Source organism: Melospiza georgiana, chromosome 12 (assembly GCF_028018845.1).
Source record: "Melospiza georgiana isolate bMelGeo1 chromosome 12, bMelGeo1.pri, whole genome shotgun sequence".
Taxonomy (NCBI): domain Eukaryota; kingdom Metazoa; phylum Chordata; class Aves; order Passeriformes; family Passerellidae; genus Melospiza; species Melospiza georgiana.
Window position 1 is genome coordinate 5,005,649 of NC_080441.1, and position 19,592 is coordinate 5,025,240.

The window sequence follows — 19,592 nt, forward strand, 5'->3', positions numbered from 1 at the left end:
CTGGAAATGAAATTATTATAAAATGGTGTTTGCTGGTTAAAATAATGGGAGGGCTTTTACAAAAATTTACCCATTGCACAGTGAAAAAGGGGTGAAACAACCCTGTTTTGAGCAGTGTTGGATAAAATTGAGGAAAAAATGTTTCCATGGAGTGCAGGGGTCTCACTGCCCTCCCACACCCTGGGATGGGTCCGGTGCCCAAGGAAGGGCTGAGTGGAGCTGGGGAAAACACTGAGGACCATTTTGAGCCAACTGGGAATTTCCAAGCTCTCACATGGGGTCAAAACCTCTGGAATGTTTCTGCCCCGGCTCTGTAAGACTCTCAGAGTCCATGGGATTTAACAGCTATGACACCTCCCCACAGAAAGAGCAATATTGTCTTGTCCTCTTTAAAAACTCTGAATTAATGAGCAGTAGTGCAGAACCCAGCCCATGAAACAAACAAACAACAAAAAACCCCTAAAAATCTCAAACCCAGAAAATCCAAGTAAACAACCAGAAACGTAACTGTGATGGATGTGGTTATGCTGCTCAGTTAAAACCCACAGGTTTGTGGGAGTTTCTCTCACCCTGGCCCAACATCACCAGAAATCCTGGATAAATATGGGATCAGATTTGTGGGGATGTGCATGTAAAGTCCAATCCTTTGTCATTGAAGTATTAATTTTATTGACCCAGCAGACAGTGAGGTTTTTATTATAGAGATGTAGGCACTTCAAATGTGAGTATCTGACACAAGCCTGGTGCTGAGGAGCACAGAGCCATTCCAAGGCATGGGAGATCATTGGGAACCCTTCTAGAACTTTCCCTGTGGGTCTGCCAGGCTGAATCTGAGCCTGTGCTGTATCCACCTGAGGAGCTGTAACCAAATTTTCATCTCTCTTGCAGTTACCACACTTCAGGTTGGCTTCCTGGAGAAACCTCCAGCTGGAGCAATGAAGGGATTACAGGAAACCAGAGGTTAAATAAAATGTTCTTTTAATGATCACCCCCCAAATACCCAAAGGCACCAGTCAACACCGTGGACTAATGACCTACAAATTGGCGGGATTCTTACACATTTGTAGCATTACAATTTTTTTTTTCCACAGCTTCAGATGGCACATTAAGAGGAATATTTCATCTGCAACAGCTTTGTCCTGAATGCCCTTCCATGTGATTATTTAATAGAAAAAGAATCAAACCAAAACTGAGCTCGCTGCCCTCCTTTCTCCAGGTATTTCTGCAGCTCATCTTAAATCCACACCTGAATAACTCCAAATTTATTTCCAATTTATCACTGTAACTCCTCTAACACCACCCAAATCCCCTCACAGATCCTCAGGCTCCAGGTAACACATGGAGAGGCAACACCTCCACTGAGCACAATTTGCATTTCTTTTATCCATTGCAAAAACCTCTGTAACGTGTCGAGTATAAAGCTCACAAAATACATTTTAAAGGAACTACCATAAAGTATTTGCTTCAAATAGACCTTTTACAACAAAACACAAAATTCAAAGGACATTTTTTTTTTAAGGAAAGCACTTGAAACTGTAACACTTAGGTCCTGACAACATTAGATAACTTTAAGCTGTAAACCCTAAGAAGTTTTGTGATTAAATAAAATCAGCATTACAATTTCCAGGCATTATAATCATTGAACAGATTGTAACAACAAGATATAATTATAATGCAAACATGAAGCTCAGGAGACTGGCACTGAGAAAACTCTCAATTCTTTGTAGATTTAGATCTGCACATGATAAAATCAGTAACAAATGGAGAAGAGGTTCCAATATTCCATCCTACACACTGATATCAGCGTTTTGCAATCAGCAGTCAATACATCATCCCCTTTTTAATATTATTTTACAGAATCATTATGACCTTGAACAAAAAAAAACCCTCCAGGTTAATTACTGCTGCCAGGTATCAATAGAACATCTGGAAGGAAATAATTCAAACCATCAGGTTTTGTTAATTGCCCCTGTAGGTGTAGATAAATGAGATTTTATATATGTAAGGTTTAATAAATTACATATATATATATATCTATATATATGCTTACATATACAAAATCACAACCTCAACCTTCAGAACTGAACTACCTCTAGGTAAGAAATATAAGACCTTTTTTCCATAAATTTAAAGGGTTTATTTATACCTGAGAGATTTTTGCATATTGATGTCTTTGTACCTTTGCCTGTAGGTGCTCCCCTAAGTTTTTCCTCTTTCCTGGGGTACAAAGCCCATTGCAGCCAGGGGGGTTCTTCCCACCAGCTCCAGGGACTTTGGCTGAGCCCTTCCCTACCTAACCTGGATCAACAGAGAGGTGACAGAATTCAATATATATCTAAATAAAGTTCTGCACAAGTGCACAGGCTGGCTTATACAAATCCACAGCGAGTTCACCACTCCTGATATTTCCACAATATCTGATTTTAAAAGTATTTTAGTGCTTTACCCAATGCATGTTTCTACTTGTTGGTTGGAGAACACCTTAGAGAAGAATTTTTCTGGGTTTTGGATCACTGGCCATGCAAGACACGCTGAAAATGCTCCTTCCTGCCTGACCTGTTCCCTGGTTCTTGGGGAGATCAACCCATTTTTCCAACCAGCAACCACGGACACCAGGGAGTGGAGCAGTAATAAATCAATGTGGCAACACTACATTAAGGTCACAGGTCAGTGCAGATGGACTGAGACTTTCCAACAAATCTAAAGAGATCAGGAGCCCCCTTCCCCCTGAAATTTAAGGCATTTGGATGCCTGATTCCCACAGATTGCCCAGCCCAGCTCTCAGCTCCTCATCCCTGCAGATCCCAAGCAGTAGCAGGGATGTGACCCACGTAAGGCTCTGACAGAATTTCACAGTGCTATTTAACATGGCAAACACCAAACGAAATGGAAAGGTTCCCTTTGTCATCCTGACAGCTCAATTAAAACAGAAATTAAAGGAATCCACCATGTCTCACTCCATTTTGCTCCTGACAGGGGGAATTCCCTAGAAGTGCTTTCATGCAAACATGGTGCTACCACAGCTGATCACAGAGCAATTAGAATTGATGGTTTTATTAATTATAGTTTAACCAACAGAAATATCTTAGTGGAAGCGGAATAAAGTGTGCTTTCAGACACCAAATTATACATACCTGAAAAATCAGCAAAAGTAACAGTACTCTATTCATGAAAGACATCACAAAATTAATCAGATTCATCAGCAAAACCTTATTTTGTAGAAATACCAATTTTTTGCACTGTATTTTACAGAAAAAAGTCGACTTTAGTGATTATGGTCTTTGAACAATTCTTTGTTCAAATGTACAGGAATATAATGGGGGAAAGGGAAGCTACATTTCACTGGCAATCAGACTTCACAGACCTTAGAAAATTTAGAAATGTTTGATTCAAAACAGCACATTTATAGACCACATTTCTCTGTAAAATAAATCAAACTCCTGTGCCCAAGTAGAAGAAATTCCCAAGGCCTGACACCTGTTGGAAATGGATGCAATGCAGCCACTGCTCTGGAGCCGAGGAGATGAGGATGAACAGTGACAGGGACAACACAGCGACACACAAAGTCAATGTAAGAAACTCTACAGCTTGCATTTCCAGTTGGCTGTTCCCATTTTACACCCACACCCCTTCCAAACCTCCTTTTCCCACTAGTCCTTGTTCCATATTCCTTTTCCCAAGTTTGGTTTGGTTTTTAGATCCATCTGTCCCAAACCTGCTCATCCTGGAGAAACCCTCTGCCCGTCACTGCTACAACCACTCTGCAACGCCAGGGTGTGTTTCCCTTTCCATGTTTCCCTTTCCATAATTTAGGAACTCTCTGGCACCATTTCCAGCATTTCATGGAGCAACTGGCACAGGGAGGCACTTATGTGACATGTTTAAAACTTATCTTTGGTAAACACTCACACACACAAAAATGTATAATTCATGTTTTGCTTCCTGATCGTAAATCCTTGTTTGCTACCGGTGGATGTGTGCAGGTATCTAAACACAGACAGGACTTTACCAGTACAAAAGAGTTTTTCAAATGCCACTGCCAAGGATTTTTTAAAATTCACCCAAAAATAGCGCCAGTCCTGGGCTTTTGGAGTTTTTTCCTGACTCTGTTTGTTGTGCATTAAAGCAGCTGTGATCAATAACAAATTAGTGATAGAAAGTGAGCCCATTCTGCTCAATTTTCACCTCCTTTCTCATCCTCTTGCCTTGGTTTTCAAAACCAATTTAATCAGAATAGTTGTACCCCTTACAGCTTTTGTTATCTGTGAGGCAGATCCTGGGCTCTGATGCTGCCTGACTTGAGCAGCCAAATCTTTCCCTGGGATCAGTGGAAATTTCAGATACACAAAATGCTGAGTCTGCTCTTGGCAGGGGCATTCCCTGCTCACCAGCACAAACCAGTTCTGTGGAGAGGGGAGTGACCCCGAGTTTCTGACTGACCTGAGGAACAATCAGCCACCAAGAGATGACCCAGCAATGTGTGGTTTCAAAGGTGCTGCAAATAAAAGTTGCTGGAACTGCATGGATAAAACCAAGGGATGATTGACTTTGACATACCCAGAGCACTGTCCCTTCTAACATCAGGCATTTCTACAGAGAGGTATTTAATTGGCTTCAGTTTTCATTGACACCATTTACATTTTTCTTAAGAATTTTTTTTTAGAACCCAGAACTTAGTGCATTTCATTTTTACAAAATTAGAATAATTTATATCCTTCTCTTTTCATTGCAAAAAAATACAGCCCAAACACACATCAAGGTATAAACACTTCACGAATGACAGACGCTTCACTTATTTCACCTGCTTAATGGTGAGTTAGACATTGACCAACCAAACAACTTTGGCAACTTGCACAAAAATATGTCCTTAACTCAAAAGTGCTGATAAAACTCGCTTTAATGAGGCCTTTATTAAGGAGAGAACTGGAAAGGGAGGAGTGGTGAGTGCTTGGAGGCTGGAGTGCTCCTACACCATCCCGCTCTGTAGCTGTATGTGGAAAGGGTACGGCTGGTAGAACACAGGGGGTTGTCCATGGGCAATGTAGTAGCTGCTGAAGTTTCTGTCACTGATATAGGGAGCAGGCTGATAGTAGCACGTGACATTGGCCGCGTTGGGGATGATGTTCTGTTCTCCGAGCACTTTTAAAGCCAGGATTGTGATCATGTTGAGGGTTTGTCTTCGCTCGTGCCCCATCAGGCAGACTGTGCTCTTGTTCACCACCCCACGCAGGGTCATCAAGTAGTCGTACTTGCTCTTCTCCTCCCCGATGAAGTGGTTGCGCAGGTAGGACTCGATTTTCCTCTGCTGCTCGGCAACGTCGGGAAAATCAATGAAGAACCTGGAGCACATGTAACGTTCCAGAGATTTAATTTCAGCCTCATCCGCCGGCTTAAAGTCACGCACCAGGAGGTTGCTGTACTTGAGGAGGCCGCCTCCCCGGATCTCCTCCGGGTTGCGGGTGGAGATCAGTTTGTACTTCAGGTGGTCCATGGCCTGGCTGAAGTCCCCGTACATGCTCTCGGCGATGACGGCGGGGTGGCAGTCCTGCGTCAGGGGCCGGTCTGAGGCTCTGTAGACGGCCAGGATGGAGTCCAGGATGATCTGGAAGGAGTCCACGCTGAACTCGAACTGCCGCCGCAGCGAGCTGACGAACTTCAGCTCCACGTTCTTGCCGCTGTTGTTGGACAGGGAGATGAGGCTCCAGCGGTCGTGGTCGGTGGAGACTTTGACCATCTTCTGCACGTAGGCATCTTTCATGGTCTGAGCCGTGATTTTTTGCTTGTTAACGCATTTTGGCAAGAAGTCCAATAGGCAATTGAGAACCGCTTCCTTTACCACCTGGAACTCGAGCTCACTGAGAAGTTCCACTCCAAAAATGATGTCCAGGTCCTTGTAACTGGTGCCATTGTGCTTCACCAGGATGTGACTGGCAGTGGAACCGTTCAGGCGGATGTCCCTGACATGGATCTGCTTCTCAATGAGCTGCTCCTTTACCATATGGATTATATCCTTAGGCTTTACCTCCAGGGTTGGAAAATTTCCTCTCCCATGAATAGGTATAGCCTCAGTCAAAACCTGATCCAGGATTTTAATCTGATCCCAGGTGAGATAACTGAATCTGTGGTCCAAGTCCTCAGTCATTGTGGTATTGGTTGGCTAAACAGAAAAAGAGGAATTAGAGACAAATGTTAGAACTTTCTGGAATACCAGAGAGGACATTTCACTTGGTTATACCAAACTTCCTCCCTCAGTGTAGTGACAGAGCTGTTCATTTTAGAGACACAACCCCAGTTAATGGTCTGAGTCAACCACTGCACTTGTCACAGGCTTTTAATTGAATTTTAATGTACTCAGGTTTTAATCCTGCTGAGAAGCCATCACGTTATTCTATAACCCATGACTCAAAGTAAATGCAGCAAACCATATAGACCCAATTTAAAACTACTCAAAGGTTAATAACATGAAGTACTTGGTGGTTCTAATGGAACTCCAAATAAATTTCGCCATGAAGAGATAAAATGAGCAAAGTGAGAAAATTTGTTCTTTCTGTCCTGCCTAGACATCTCCCTTGATCTTCAGTGACTTGAATACTTAAAAGTACCAAAAGACCAGGAAGTTTTTTTGTGAGAACCAAGAATGTTGCAACCTGCTCCCTGTTTATCCAGCCATATGCCTTGGATGAACTTTGGTCTCTATGGATCATCTAAACACAGACATCCTTTAATATCACTTGTGGTTTAAGGACTGGATATCTGATAATTGTCAAGTTGTTTCCGTAACGTTTCTGTGGAAAATATTTCCCTTCTAAGCCATCAGCCATGTTCTACATTAATGTACCAATGCTGCAGGTCGTGGTTTGCAGATCTGGTGAGAAAACCCCTTTCAGTCTTGTGGAAAAAGGACCTCAAGAAAGAAGCACCTATAGAATACACGGGATATAAATCTCAGCTTTGGGAATTTCTCAGTTTAAAATGATATCTTGAATTCACAGCATCACGTTTAACAATGAGATGAGACCCTCAGGTGGTGGCCAGGTGGCATCTGAAGGGTCTCAGTGAGGAACCAGCTGGGTGCAGGAAGTGCCTTTGGGAATCTGCCAGCCCCCAGAACCTGCTTCTGAAACACCCCCGAGTGTTTCTGCAGCCAGATGGCTCAAACATATTCTTTCAGCCAAAGCTCAAGGATAAAAATAAAGTAAAATCCTACTAAGTAACAACACTACAGAAAAGTCCCCACTGTTGTTTCTCTAACCAGTGGTGGCTCCATATGTACGTTGTCATACATTCCCCTTCCCTCGCCTTCAGATTCCACATTCTGGAATATTTTAGTAATTTCAAGTAACTTGTGAGCTGCCAAATGGCTTGGGAATATGGCAGAGCTCTATTTCACATACTTCTGCTGGAATTTCAGCTCCCATTAAGCTGATCAGGAGCATATGTAATTCCAAGCACCTTCCTGGCCTCATGACAAAGAATGGGACTAACCAGATGTTTGAAGCTGAAGGAATGTTTTAAAAGTTGGCTAAAGCAGGACTGAAGTTGGGAATTTAATTGACAGTGTGAAGGTCTTGGAATCAGTCCCACAGGTCTGGCACAACCACGTAGCTCCTGGCATCATGTACATAGTGTATAATTCCACACCCATATCAGGTATGTTTTCAGGTGTATTCAGAAATATCCACATTTTTCCTGCAGGAGTTTAGAGGGCACAACATTTGAACTGAAAAGGAGAGAAACTGCCCTTTGCAGCACTGCCAATTCTACATGCTAATGATTTCACCATTAAATATTCATAAGAATTCCATGGTTATTCCTTTAAAACTAGCTATGCATCCTTCAGAGCCTTTATGACAACTCAGTACAAGTCTATCCTAAAAACCAGCTTTTACAGAGAGCTACTGCTAATTCTGGAAGTGGGACAACCTTGGGTGGAGGCAGGTTGGAAGAAGGTTTTGATCAAATGTTTTTGCTGCCATGTTGTCACCTCAGTCATTCATACAATCACAGAATTAAGGTTGGAAAAGACTTCCAAGATCATCAAGTCCAGCTTTTTACATGCCAGATTGTGGTGGACCAGCCCAAACGATCACGTAGCTAACTTAAAATTGTCAGAATTGCTGTCTAAGCAGTAATTTTTATTATGGCATTTGTTTGATATTGCAAAACTTTGACCTTTCTGAGGCTGATGATGTGACGTAAAAAAAAAAAGGGAGCAGAGAAGGGAATGTTGAAATTCAACCCCCTTTTAGCACAGGGACCCTCTTCAAACACTTGGAAAGTCAGAAGATGGGCATATCTCTAAATAAGCTTAGAAATCCTTCCTTTATTGCTACATGTTTTTAGGTATTTCAGATGTTACTGCAATATACTGAGGTTTGAAACTGAAAGGAGAAGGTAATGTCAGTAAATCTCTCTTTTGTGTTGAAGAGGCATCCCTCAAAATGTCATTTCTCTGAAGTGATTCCTGGAGAATCTGAGGAGGCTTTGGGAGCTCAATCTCACCATAAATGTTTTATGATAAATATTAAAGAATTCTGTGCTGAAATAACACCTTAAACTCTGACAAGTGAGAAAAATGTACTAGGAAAAAACCCCAGGAATTCAGTTTTCAAAAACATAATTAATTTGCAGGTAAGGCTAAATAAACATTATTATTAGTAATAGTATTTTTTATGATTTACTAATTTTCTACCAGTTTGCAAGCCAATACTTTAACCTTTCACTCTCCTAGAAGGATTTTATTTTGTTATTTTCTTCAATCTTCTCTGGCAAAAAGAACAATTTCCAGGCACTTTAATAGTCATTAGGAACCTGATTTCTCAAAGCAGGGGCAAATTTACTTACTGAGGCGCTCAGGTTAATGTCAGGAATTATTATTAATGTAATTATCCTCTGTCACAATGCATCAGCAGCAACACTGAGGTTCTAATTAGTCAAAGTGTTGTGTAAAACCAGAGATCCTGGGATGAAGGGAAGGAAACTCCCTGCATGTGACCACAGCACCTGGATGAAGCCAAGCACAAGTGAGTACTGAGCTGCTTAATTAGAAAAGAGGCCGGAAAATCACTTTATTCCTTGGAAACTGCTGCTGTTTGCAACGGAGGATGATCAGTTTACATGGGAAGAGAGTGATAGGATAGGGGGATGGTTTTAAAAGGAAGGGAGGTTTAGATGAAATTAGAGAGAAATTCCTCCCTGTGAGGGTGCTGAGGACCTGGCACAGATTCCAGAGCAGCTGTGGCTGCCCCTGGATCCCTGGAAGTGTCCAAGGCCAGGCTGAACAGGGCTTGGAGCAGCCTGGGACAGTGGAAGTGGAACTGGAAGCAGATGATCTTTAAGGTCCCTTCCAACCAAGCCATGCTGGGATTCTGTGATCCCTGGATGCAGATCCCTCACTGGCACCCCCAATCCCAGCTCCCCTGCTGCCCTCTGCCAAAGAATTCCCTTTGTGAAACTCCTTCCACACAAATACCCCAAAGCATCTCAGGTGTTCCACATTCAGGGGTTTCTTGTCCTAAAGTCTGCATGTGGGCCAATGGGAGCTGCACAAACATCACCACCATGGCAATGAAATGCAAAAGAGGGTGTTTTTTCCACACTTCATCAATATTTTAATTTACTGAGATTCTCTCCTAGTGATTTTTCTGAAGTTTTTTTGCTTGTGGATTTTAAAATGTTACCATAAACTGCAATAGACCCTGAATCCCATCTGATTTAAGATCTCTGCCAGGAAAAAGGATGAAGAAAAGCAGTTTTCAAGGTGTTTTCTTTTACATACACTGGCTAGAGAAGCACAGAATAAGATGGATCAGACCCAGTCAAGTCTTGTGATATATCATTCTTATTATAAGGTTAAAAAAATATTTCTCTGACTCAACTTCTAACTTGTCCTTGAGTGGTCACCTTCACCTGCTAAAGCAGTCACAATGTGGAAAAATGTTTGGATACTGAAACATAATATTGTTAGATTTTATCATTTATTTTCCTATTGAAATTAGAGGCTCTAATTTTCTTTTTGAAGCAAGCAGCTCTGAGTTTGGGCTGACAATGATGCTAAAATGTTTCATTAACCACCTCTTAGCTCTCCACTCTGCATGAGCTTGATCAAAAAAATCCAAGCAGATCTGGCTTTACATCTGAATGAAGCAAATCTGCCATGCTAATGACATCTTTCATGTTCCCCACAACTTTCATAGAAACAGATTCTTGCAGTCTAGAGAACAGTCTCATCAAATTTAGCTCATATTTTACTGATAAACTGTTTAGATTCTCTTTTTATATATTCCATAATGTTGATTCAGTGTGTTTTCAAAGGGTTTGCCATGTGCTGGCATTTTGAGGCAGGATACAGCTGAAATAGGTTTTGTGCAGCTGTGGCAGCTCCATCCTCTTCCCTTGGCTTCTATCTGCTCCCATGTTTTTCTGTTTACAATAAAGGTTGGGAATTGAAGCGTATTTAAATGCTCCAATTTTTTTTACTTTGCACTTGAAATCAGCTGTGCAGGGACCTCTCAGAGATCACAGAACTCAAGAGTGAGGGAGGTTGGAAAAGCCCTCCAAGACCACTGAGTCCAACCAGTGCCCATCCCCACCTTGTTACCAGCCCAGAGCTCTGAGTGCCACCTCCTTGGACACCTCAAGGGATGGGGACTCCAAACCTCCCTGGGAAGCCCCTGCCAAGGCCTGGCCACCCCTTCCACGAAGGAATTCCTGCTGCTGTCCAACCTGCACCTCCCCTGGCATGCCTTGAGGCTGTTTCCCCTCATTCTGTCCCTTGTTCCCTGGGAGAAGAGGCTGGAAAAGAGATGTAGCAAAATATCTTGGGAGCTGCTGTGGTGGTCTTGTTTTGGAGGATCACTCCAGAACCACCCACAGAAATTCTGCCATTCCTCTCACCTCTGCACTGGTTTTCCTGTTTACACATTACACACATCACTATAAATGCCCATGATCTCTTGCTAAAGCTTTATTTTAATTCAAAGATCCATTTCTCTATTAAGCTGGACATTTGGAAGTATTTTGCTCACTTACTTTAGAACTGCAGCTGGCATAAGTTCCAAAGGCAGGAATGTCAAATGTGGAGAGACTTCCAGTCGTAATTTAAACCCAGATGAGACAAGGAGAAGCAGTAAAACATCTGGGAAACCTAAATGGGGACATATTTAAACTGGTTTGACAGTGCTTTCCATGAGTTTTCCCTTCCATTACTGTTAATGCAGTGGTGAAGGCAGTGTTTATTTATCCTGTTATCAAGAGATAACGCATGAGTTGCCATCAGTTTTCAGTCCAGTTCCCATCGAGTTTCCCTGGGATAACAAATGATGGCTCAGCTCTCCCCTGGCAGATAAGGCTGCAAGGTGGGCAAAATGCAAAGCTGTGGGCTTGGGCTGTGCCACAGAATGGCACCTTCGAGGGCACAAAAAGTAAACACAGGATGAGGCTTGATCCACAAAAATGTGTCCTGCTTTTCCCACCCAACAAAAGGAACTTGGATAATGGCTTTAAGGGAAAGAGGGCAGGGTTAGATGGGATATGGGGAAGAAATTCTTTCCTTTAAGGGTGGGCAGGCCCTGGCACAGAGAAGCTGTGGGTGCCCCCTGGATCCCTGGAAGTCTCCAAGACCAGTTGGACAGGGCTTGGAGCATCCCAGACGGGGATGTTTCCCTGCCCATGGAACAAGATGGGATGTAAGGTCCCTCCCAACCCAAACCATGCTGGGATTCTATTTCTACTGGAATATTACAGGATATTGGCTCGATGAGCTGGGAGTTCTCAGGAGGCACAAACTGAGGAGTTTAACTTGGGCACCCAGTATGAAATAATAATCCATATTCCGTCATGCTGGATATTTGGGGGTTTTTGGATGTCCCATTTTTCCATCATGACTCATGGTACACTCATTCTTAGCCAGATGGGGATCCCCTCACAGGGCAACATTTTCAAGGGCCTATTTATCATGACTTGATATCAGTTCCCACAACACATGAGGCTCCTTCTCACAGGGCCTCCAGTCCAAACCAACCAAACCCTTTAAAAACCATGAGGTCAGTACCTCAATTGCCATAAAACACTTCAATAACTTTTTAAAAATAGCTGCTATTTTCAATATTTAGTCTGTTCTGGACTGTGGTCATCCCTGGAAAGTTCCTGCTTTAGGAAAAGCTTATTTGTACTACCAAAAACATATTTATGGACTGAATCCTGAATAACATTCCCAGCAAGAATGCAAAATCCCACGGACTCACCGTGGCAGGACGACTGGGAGCGTGTATTCCAGCAGAGTTAATAGGATGAGTCACTGAATCATTTGGTAGAAATATGAATTGTCATCTTGTCGCTGACAGAAACACAAAGCTCCCCGGGAGAGCTGCAGGAAATAAAACCCAACAAACAATCACATTCATTTGGAGATCAATGTTAACCACCGGTCACCTGCTGGACATAATAAATGATGCATTGCAGCCTGGCAGTCCTGCAGGGGTAACAACAGACTTTGAAGTGGGGAATGGAAAGGGAAAAGTAGTGGGAAAAGCACCAAAGGCTTTATAAAGACTCTGGGTTTCAGGTCATGCTTAATCCTCTGCAAGGATATTAACAAACCTGCCATTTTCCCTACAGGGTTTGAGTGGGAATTTAATATTATTAATAGACATGCAAATTAGCAGGGATGTAGTAGAGTCATATAAAATTTAGAATGAATAATAATTCAGAGCAGAATGAAGTATTATGAATTGTGTAGTGGCTTTAGATTCTTTCTATCAGAGTGTGCAGCTGACAGGAAGCTCTGCTTGTTGGTTCATTTAGAGTAAGCCCAGGGTCCTGTTGCTGGAATTTCCATGCTCATGCCATGTGCTGGAATGAAGTATTTCTGTAAATATTCACCTGCTATCATAAAGGCACTCCTTTACATTTGTTTCTCATTTCAAACATGTGCTGACAGTCAGTATTCTCAGGCAAGACCTCCCATTCCAGCACCCCATCCTGCCAAGCTCACAACATCCACTCAAGTTCCCTGACTATCCCAAGCAGGACCTGTCCACTCTATGGTTTGCTATTCACAGAAATTTACTCCTTGTTGAGTTGTGTTCCACAATCAGCTTTTTTGCTCAAATTACACATGGTTCTTAGTAAAGATAATATTTAAAGTATGATTTAAGTGTAAATATCTACATAATCTGCTGGAAAAGCTGAAATTATAGCCCAAGGAGGTATGGACTGCATTATTCCTTTATTAGGAATAAAATGGATTTTTCCTCCCTGCTACAGCAGGCAGATTTTTATCCCTGAAAATGCCATTTTAGTGCTGCCAGAAGCACAGCACTTGCTTTGCTCACCCTGTGAGGACCTGTCTGTTGTGCCAGGGCCTGTCTGCAGCTTTCATTTGCTTTCCAACTCCTGATGGGCCACTAATTAGCTGAATGCATGTTCCTGACCTGCTCCCAAATCCGTGCACTGACGGCTCACGTTGGCAGCTCAATAAAGGGTTAAGTCTGGCAAGGGCTGAGCTCAGCTCTGAGCCTGGCAGTGAGCAGCCAGTCAGGCCTTGATGGCAAAGGAAGAGTTCTGGGCTGCTTAGATAAAAGGATCTCAGCATGTGGAGTCTGGAAAAGTCAGACAAATCAGTCACTTTGCGAAAAAAAAAAAAAAATAAAATACAAACTTCTTTTTAATGCTGAAATATTGTTATTTCTTTCTGTGCAAGGATGGAAGGTTTAATGGATATATGATATCCACTAATGGATATATCACCCTGATAGAACAGATTAACACTGGAGCAGAATTTATGGCTTCCCCTGGTGATATTTAGGGGAAGAAGAGAGACCTTTATAGCACTTTTTTTTTGGTAGAAGAGGCATTATTATATAATATGTTCATAGAAGCAGCAGCTGAGATTGATGAGCTGCTTTGCCTACTGGGACATTATTCCCAACAGCTGCCTTTTATTGGCTCAGTCACCACAGGAAAAAGCATCATTTCCTTACTCTACGCTCAGGGTTCCCAGGATTTTTTTCAGCTGAAGGAAAAACAAAAATAAAAATGATGATGTCAACAATTACCCTGTGTTTTAAAGAGACCATTTCCCTGTTCCTGAACTGGGGATGTGAATTATGGCAACATGCACCAACACAGCCATTCCCAAGAATTTTCCCCTGGTGCCTAAGGAGCACAGGAGTATCCTGAGATGCAGCAGGGTCTGGGTGATGATGTGGGGCTCTGTGCCCTGGATTTCCCTCTGTGCCACAATTTCCCAGCTGGTCACTCCTTTGGGTGTCCCCACTCCCAGGTCTCACCCTCAGGAATATCCACCCTCAAACCTTCCAGGTGGATCTTAAATCTTTGATGGATGTGGAGCTGCTCAGCACCTCATGAGCTCTCCCAGGGCATTTCCAGGTGATGCTCCCTGAGCTGGCAGGAACAAGAGCCAAGGGTCCCAGAGATTCCTTCCTCCCCCTGTGTGCTGCAGCTTCCCCTGACTGCTCTGCTCAGCTCCTCAGACTAATCCCAAAATCTATTTACTCACTCGAGATCCCAGTGACTCAATCCAAAGCTCGCTTATCAAAAACTCTCATTATTATGACTAAACTGCAGCAAAAGCAGGCAAGGTAAAAATTGAAACAATCCTTCTCTTTCCATCTATTAACCATCTTCATAATCATCTCTCCTCTTCAAATGCCAGAGGAAGAGGGATGAGTGATGCCATGTGCCTCTGCAGCCCTAAAGCTGGGCTGCTTTCAGGGTAAAAAGGGCATTTACAAAGTCAAGGCTCTCCTCAGGAACTCTCCAGAACCATCTTCCCCTCATCTACACCAAAGGACAACTATCAAATATCCCCATGGTCACTGAACCATGAGAGGATTCTCCTGGATCACCCTTCTGTCTGTTTTCAGAGGGCTCCAACCCAACCACATCCACGAAATGGATTTCTCTTTTTTGGCTGATCACAGCCCAAAACCCCTTGCTGGAAGCTGGATTTAGTTCCTCCAGTCCATGCAGAGTGGGGGTTCTCCTCCAAACCAACACTGAGCCATTGGGGTGTGGAGGGTGGGTTCTGATTGCTCACCCAGAGTGGATCTGGAGTTTTCCCTGGGAGGAGCCCCAAAAATGAAAGAAATGCACCCTGAAGGCCTCTCTGCCTCACCCCTGCTCTGCTCTGCACAGGCTACAGAAGTGTTTCTGTTGAGCAATTATTCTGTTCCACTCCAGGAGTATTTTCATTTCATGGCAGGAGCTGTGAGCTCCAGGCCCAGGTTCAGGTTGGTTTGTGAAGCAGTTTAGGATCCCTCCAAATAAAGGCTCTTCCCTATTGCTACAGCAAGGGGGGAGTTTAAATTCAATTGGGAAAACTTCTGTATCCTGGAGCAGGCTGGGCTGGCACCTCCACAGGACTGTGTCTCACAGGCTACTCAGAGATTACTGTGTCTTCCATTATTTAATTATGTTGCTATTTGTGTTTACAATGTTCATATAGAATTCATATTTTTATGAATTAATTTCCATACTTATATTAAAAAGTTACTCTCTGAATACAAAACACAGCAGTGGGATTTCATTTTAATGTCATTTTCCCAATTTTATGAGTTACACTGTAAAACTGGGGGAAAAGAAATGAATTATTCATTATCTTTAAAGTATTTGCTGCACAGGAGTTTATGTTTAATTTTGCATCAGTAACAGCCAAGATTTCCACAGAAAATAGTTTTTTGATAAGTGAACTGTTTTCTAGTTTGCAGTTGAAAAATCTGCAGAACTCTGGGCAAACTACGACAGGCAAAAGGATTCTGGCTGCAGCAGCAGAGCAGGGAACTGCTCCTCTTTTGTGGTGAAGGCAGCACGAAATCTCTGTTGACATTATTACTAAAAGGCAGAGAGGAGATAAAGTGATGATTAAACCCAAGAAAAAGGCCCAGGCCCTGCAGCACAGCTGTGCATTCGTGACTTTTCCATCACTATCAATAATTCATAATGACCATCATGCACCTGACGACACCAAGTTGGGGAGAAAGACTGAGGCAAGCTTTCACCAAATGTGCAAAAACATCCAACCTGACATCGGATGTCAGGGCAACAGGACCTGCTGGATAAGCAAAGATCCAGCAGAAAGGGTAATGGAGAAGAAAATCAGCTGATGTGGACATAAATCAACATCTGCTGTACCCGTTCGTGGCATTTTATGGAGGAAAACTCCCCTTTTGGTGGTACATGCTGAAAGAAAGTTTTTAGAGCTTCTAAAATATTTTTTTCTAGAAAAGAACTGAAATGGGAGCAATTCTGCAACATGAAGGAACCACGCTCAGTATTATGCTCAAGTTTTGCAGCTGGATTCTCCTTCGCTGTACCACACTAACTCAGCATGGCCATAGGCAATGGCACACTGCTGATTCCCTGGGGCATCTTCGATTCTCTGCTGACGCTTTGAATAATTATTTTTGCGTGAAGATCATGGTGGCAAAGGCAAAAAGCCAGCCTGCAATTCCCAAAATATTTGTATTTTTTTAACGTTTGAATCCAAATGGCATAAATTCATGGAATCATTGAATGGTCTGGCTTGGGAGGGACCTTTAATCTCATCCAGTTCCATCTCCTGCCATGGGCAGGGACACCTTCCACCATCCCAGGGTGCTCCAAGCCCTGTCCAACGTGGCCTTGGGCACTTCCAGGGATCCAGGGGCAGCCACAGCTTCTCTGGGAACCTGTGCCAGGCCCTCAGCACCCTCACAGGGAAGAATTCCTTCCATATACTGAAGTCAAATCTGCCATCTTTCAGTTTGAAATTATTACTTCCCATCTCACCACTACAGCTCCTGATGAAGGATTGACTGAATAATAACTCAGTTCAGGAGGAATTGCTCTGGTGTAAATGGGAGAAGACTTGGCCTCATCTGTTCATGGCTGAGCATCTGAGTTCTGCAACGTAAACTCTGGGTTGGCTTCCACTCTCCATGGACCACCCCTCACTCCATGTTACCCATCCTTTGATGGTGAAATTTGGCTTGGAATTTGCCTCCAATCCTCTAACTGTTCATTGCCTTCCATCCATTAAAACCACTGGGCTAAACATAGACACATAAGAGATATATGACATGGAAGACATGTATATGACATGGGAGACATAACTACATATAAAATCCATTACAAATGTCTATCCCCACATGCAGAGACCATCAAGGTACTGAGAACTCAACAAACACCGTCAACAACCTCAGGAGGACCCACCAAGGGCTTCACAACACCAATGAGAGAGGCAAAACAGAGCAAAAGGTAGCGAGATTCCCCCCTGCTGGGGCCAAGCACGGGTGGCCCAGCCCAAACCCCTCCTGCAGTCTGCTCATCAGAGCCCAGAACCACGAAACCACTCTGGATTAGGAGTGTTTTGAAACATGGGAAGAATTTAATTCCTTCAAGCACTGTTAATTAATGAATTAATTTCCACTGCCAGCCTAAATGCTGCTTAATTGACTCTCCAAAATAACTCAGTCTCAATGTGATCTTTCAAGAAACTTGGTCTACATCTGTCTCCCTGATTTACGGTTGATTCATAAATTATGGGACTCTATTGCATCAGCAGTTACTCCTGAGCTTGAGCAGGAGCTCAAGCCCTGATCTTGCAGGGCAGGAATTTAGGGTCAGGCTTTTGCTCACAAGGGTCACTGTGTGTCTGTGTCACAGCTGAATCATCCCAGAGCACACAGCCCTGTGTGTCTGGTGCCTAATGAGGCAACAAAACTAAATTTACTGTAAAGTTATGCCTGGGATGCACAACTGGGCAGGGATGGTGTGCAAGCAGCACTGCCCTGAGGTCAGAGGTCTGCAGCACTGCAAATTAAAGGAATTATTGGTGCTCCCTTTGAACTGAGCTGTGGGAATGCCAGAGGGATAAGACACAAGGAATAGAAGGGATAATGCAGACAGCTATTCTCCCTCCACACAGCAAGCCCGTATTCCCAATTCCTGGATGCTGCAGGCACAGCACATGGAGGATGAAAGGGCACAGGATTGTTTTTAACATTTCTGAATGGGACAGACACATCACATGTGCCTCTAGAGCTTTAGGAGAAGTCAGGAGCAGGAAGCATGGGAGAGTCCCTGCTCTGGAGTCACTGTCATTTATTATTCATCCCTCGGCCTTTAGCGGAGAATTCGGCACATCCCCATTCATTCCCACCTGGCTGCTTTTCATGGGAGCCACGAACAGGCTGTTACTCTCAAGGCAGCACACGGAGCACAACGTGTGAGCCTGCAGAGCCCAGCCTCCTCTTTCCGAGGGAACAATTAATGCTATTACAGATTTGCAGCGGCTCAAAGATGTGTCAGAGATGCCTGTGGGAGAAGGCAGGGAGCACACGAGAGTGATTCCTGGCTGAGAAGACACACAATTCCAGCCCCGAGTTGCTGGAAAGCAGTTTTGCTTTGCATGCAGGCACTTCCGAATAGTTCAGGGCACAGAATCGCAGCTTGCTGCCACTGTCACTTCACTGTCACTGTCACCTCCAGGCTGTGACCTCCCCCAAAACACGGATGGTCCTTGCAGAATACACAGAAAAGGCCTCAGCTACCAGGGCTGTCATCATCTAAGCGGGATGACAGAGCTTCCAACAGCGAGTAAGGAATGCCACGCTGCTACTACCGCTACTACGAGCGTGCCGAGGCAGGGCTTGCCCAGCTCCAGGGAGCTTTTAGGGCTCATGCGAAGGAACGCCCGTAGTGGGACGGAGCTCACGTGCAGCCACACACACACACACAGAGCCCCTCCGGCACCGCCGCGCCGCCCTTTTCACAAGTTCACCCCTAAAGTTTCTAAAGGAAAACGCCTTACGGAGAGCGAAGGAAAAGGCCCGAGCCGAGCCGAGCGCTCCGGTTTCTCCAAGTTTTTTAACCGAGCCCAACCGCTCCCGCAACGGCCCCGCCCGGCCCAACCCCGCGGGCACCCGCGACCCGCCGGCCCTGCGGGCTGGGCGCTCTGGGGACACCCGCTCGCCATGCGGGGGACACCCGTGCACCGAGCGAGCGGCCCTGGGGGACATCCACTCACCGAGCGGCTGCGGGGACGCTCAGCTCCCGAGCGGCTGCGGGGGACTCTCAGTCACCGAGCGGCTGTGGGGACTGTCACGCAGCGAGCGGCTGGGCGGACACTCACCCGCCGTGCGGGGACACTCACCGTGCGGGCGGAGGGGACGCTCCGTGCGGGTGTACGGGACGCTCCCCGCGCGGCGCCCGCGCCGCTCCAGCCGGGGCCGCCGCTGTCCGCGGCCGCGCTGGTGCTGAAGGGGCCGCCCCGCCCCGCCCCGCGCCCGCCCCCGCCCGCCCCCGCGGAGCGCAGCGCCATGGCCGCCATGGCAACGCCGTGAGGGGGCCGCGCCCGCCGCCGCCCGGCACCCCCGGCAGTCCCGGTACCCCGGCACACCCGGTACCCCGGCACACCCGGTACCCCGGCACACCCGGTACCCTGGCACACCCGGCACCCCGGCACACCCGGTACCCTGGCACACCCGGTACCCCGGCACACCCCGTACCCCGGCACACCCGGTACCCCGGCACACCCGGTACCCCGGCACACCCGGTACCCTGGCACACCCGGCACCCCGGCACACCCG

General features: G+C 45.0%; 1 protein-coding gene across 2 annotated transcripts; it reads right to left on the reverse strand.

The window, feature by feature from the left end:
- Positions 1 to 2,051: 2,051 nt before the first annotated feature.
- TENT5D (terminal nucleotidyltransferase 5D) lies at positions 2,052 to 19,093 on the reverse strand. 2 transcript variants are annotated; one of them, XM_058032660.1, is made up of 4 exons: positions 19,031 to 19,093; positions 12,246 to 12,367; positions 11,032 to 11,146; positions 2,052 to 6,157 (listed from the first exon to the last, which is right to left on the reverse strand). In XM_058032660.1, exon 4 carries the CDS (start codon positions 6,140 to 6,142, stop codon positions 4,967 to 4,969), a length of 1,176 nt encoding a protein of 391 aa, XP_057888643.1. In that variant the 5' UTR covers positions 6,143 to 6,157; positions 11,032 to 11,146; positions 12,246 to 12,367; positions 19,031 to 19,093; the 3' UTR covers positions 2,052 to 4,966. The 2 variants fall into 2 exon arrangements, with proteins under 2 accessions (XP_057888643.1, XP_057888644.1); XM_058032661.1 differs by lacking the exon at positions 11,032 to 11,146.
- Positions 19,094 to 19,592: the final 499 nt, after the last annotated feature.

What these genes read in the sequence shown, in the direction of transcription:
- TENT5D (XM_058032661.1), bottom strand. Translation starts at nt 6,142, where the DNA reads ATGACTGAGGACTTGGACCACAGATTCAGTTATCTCACCTGGGATCAG.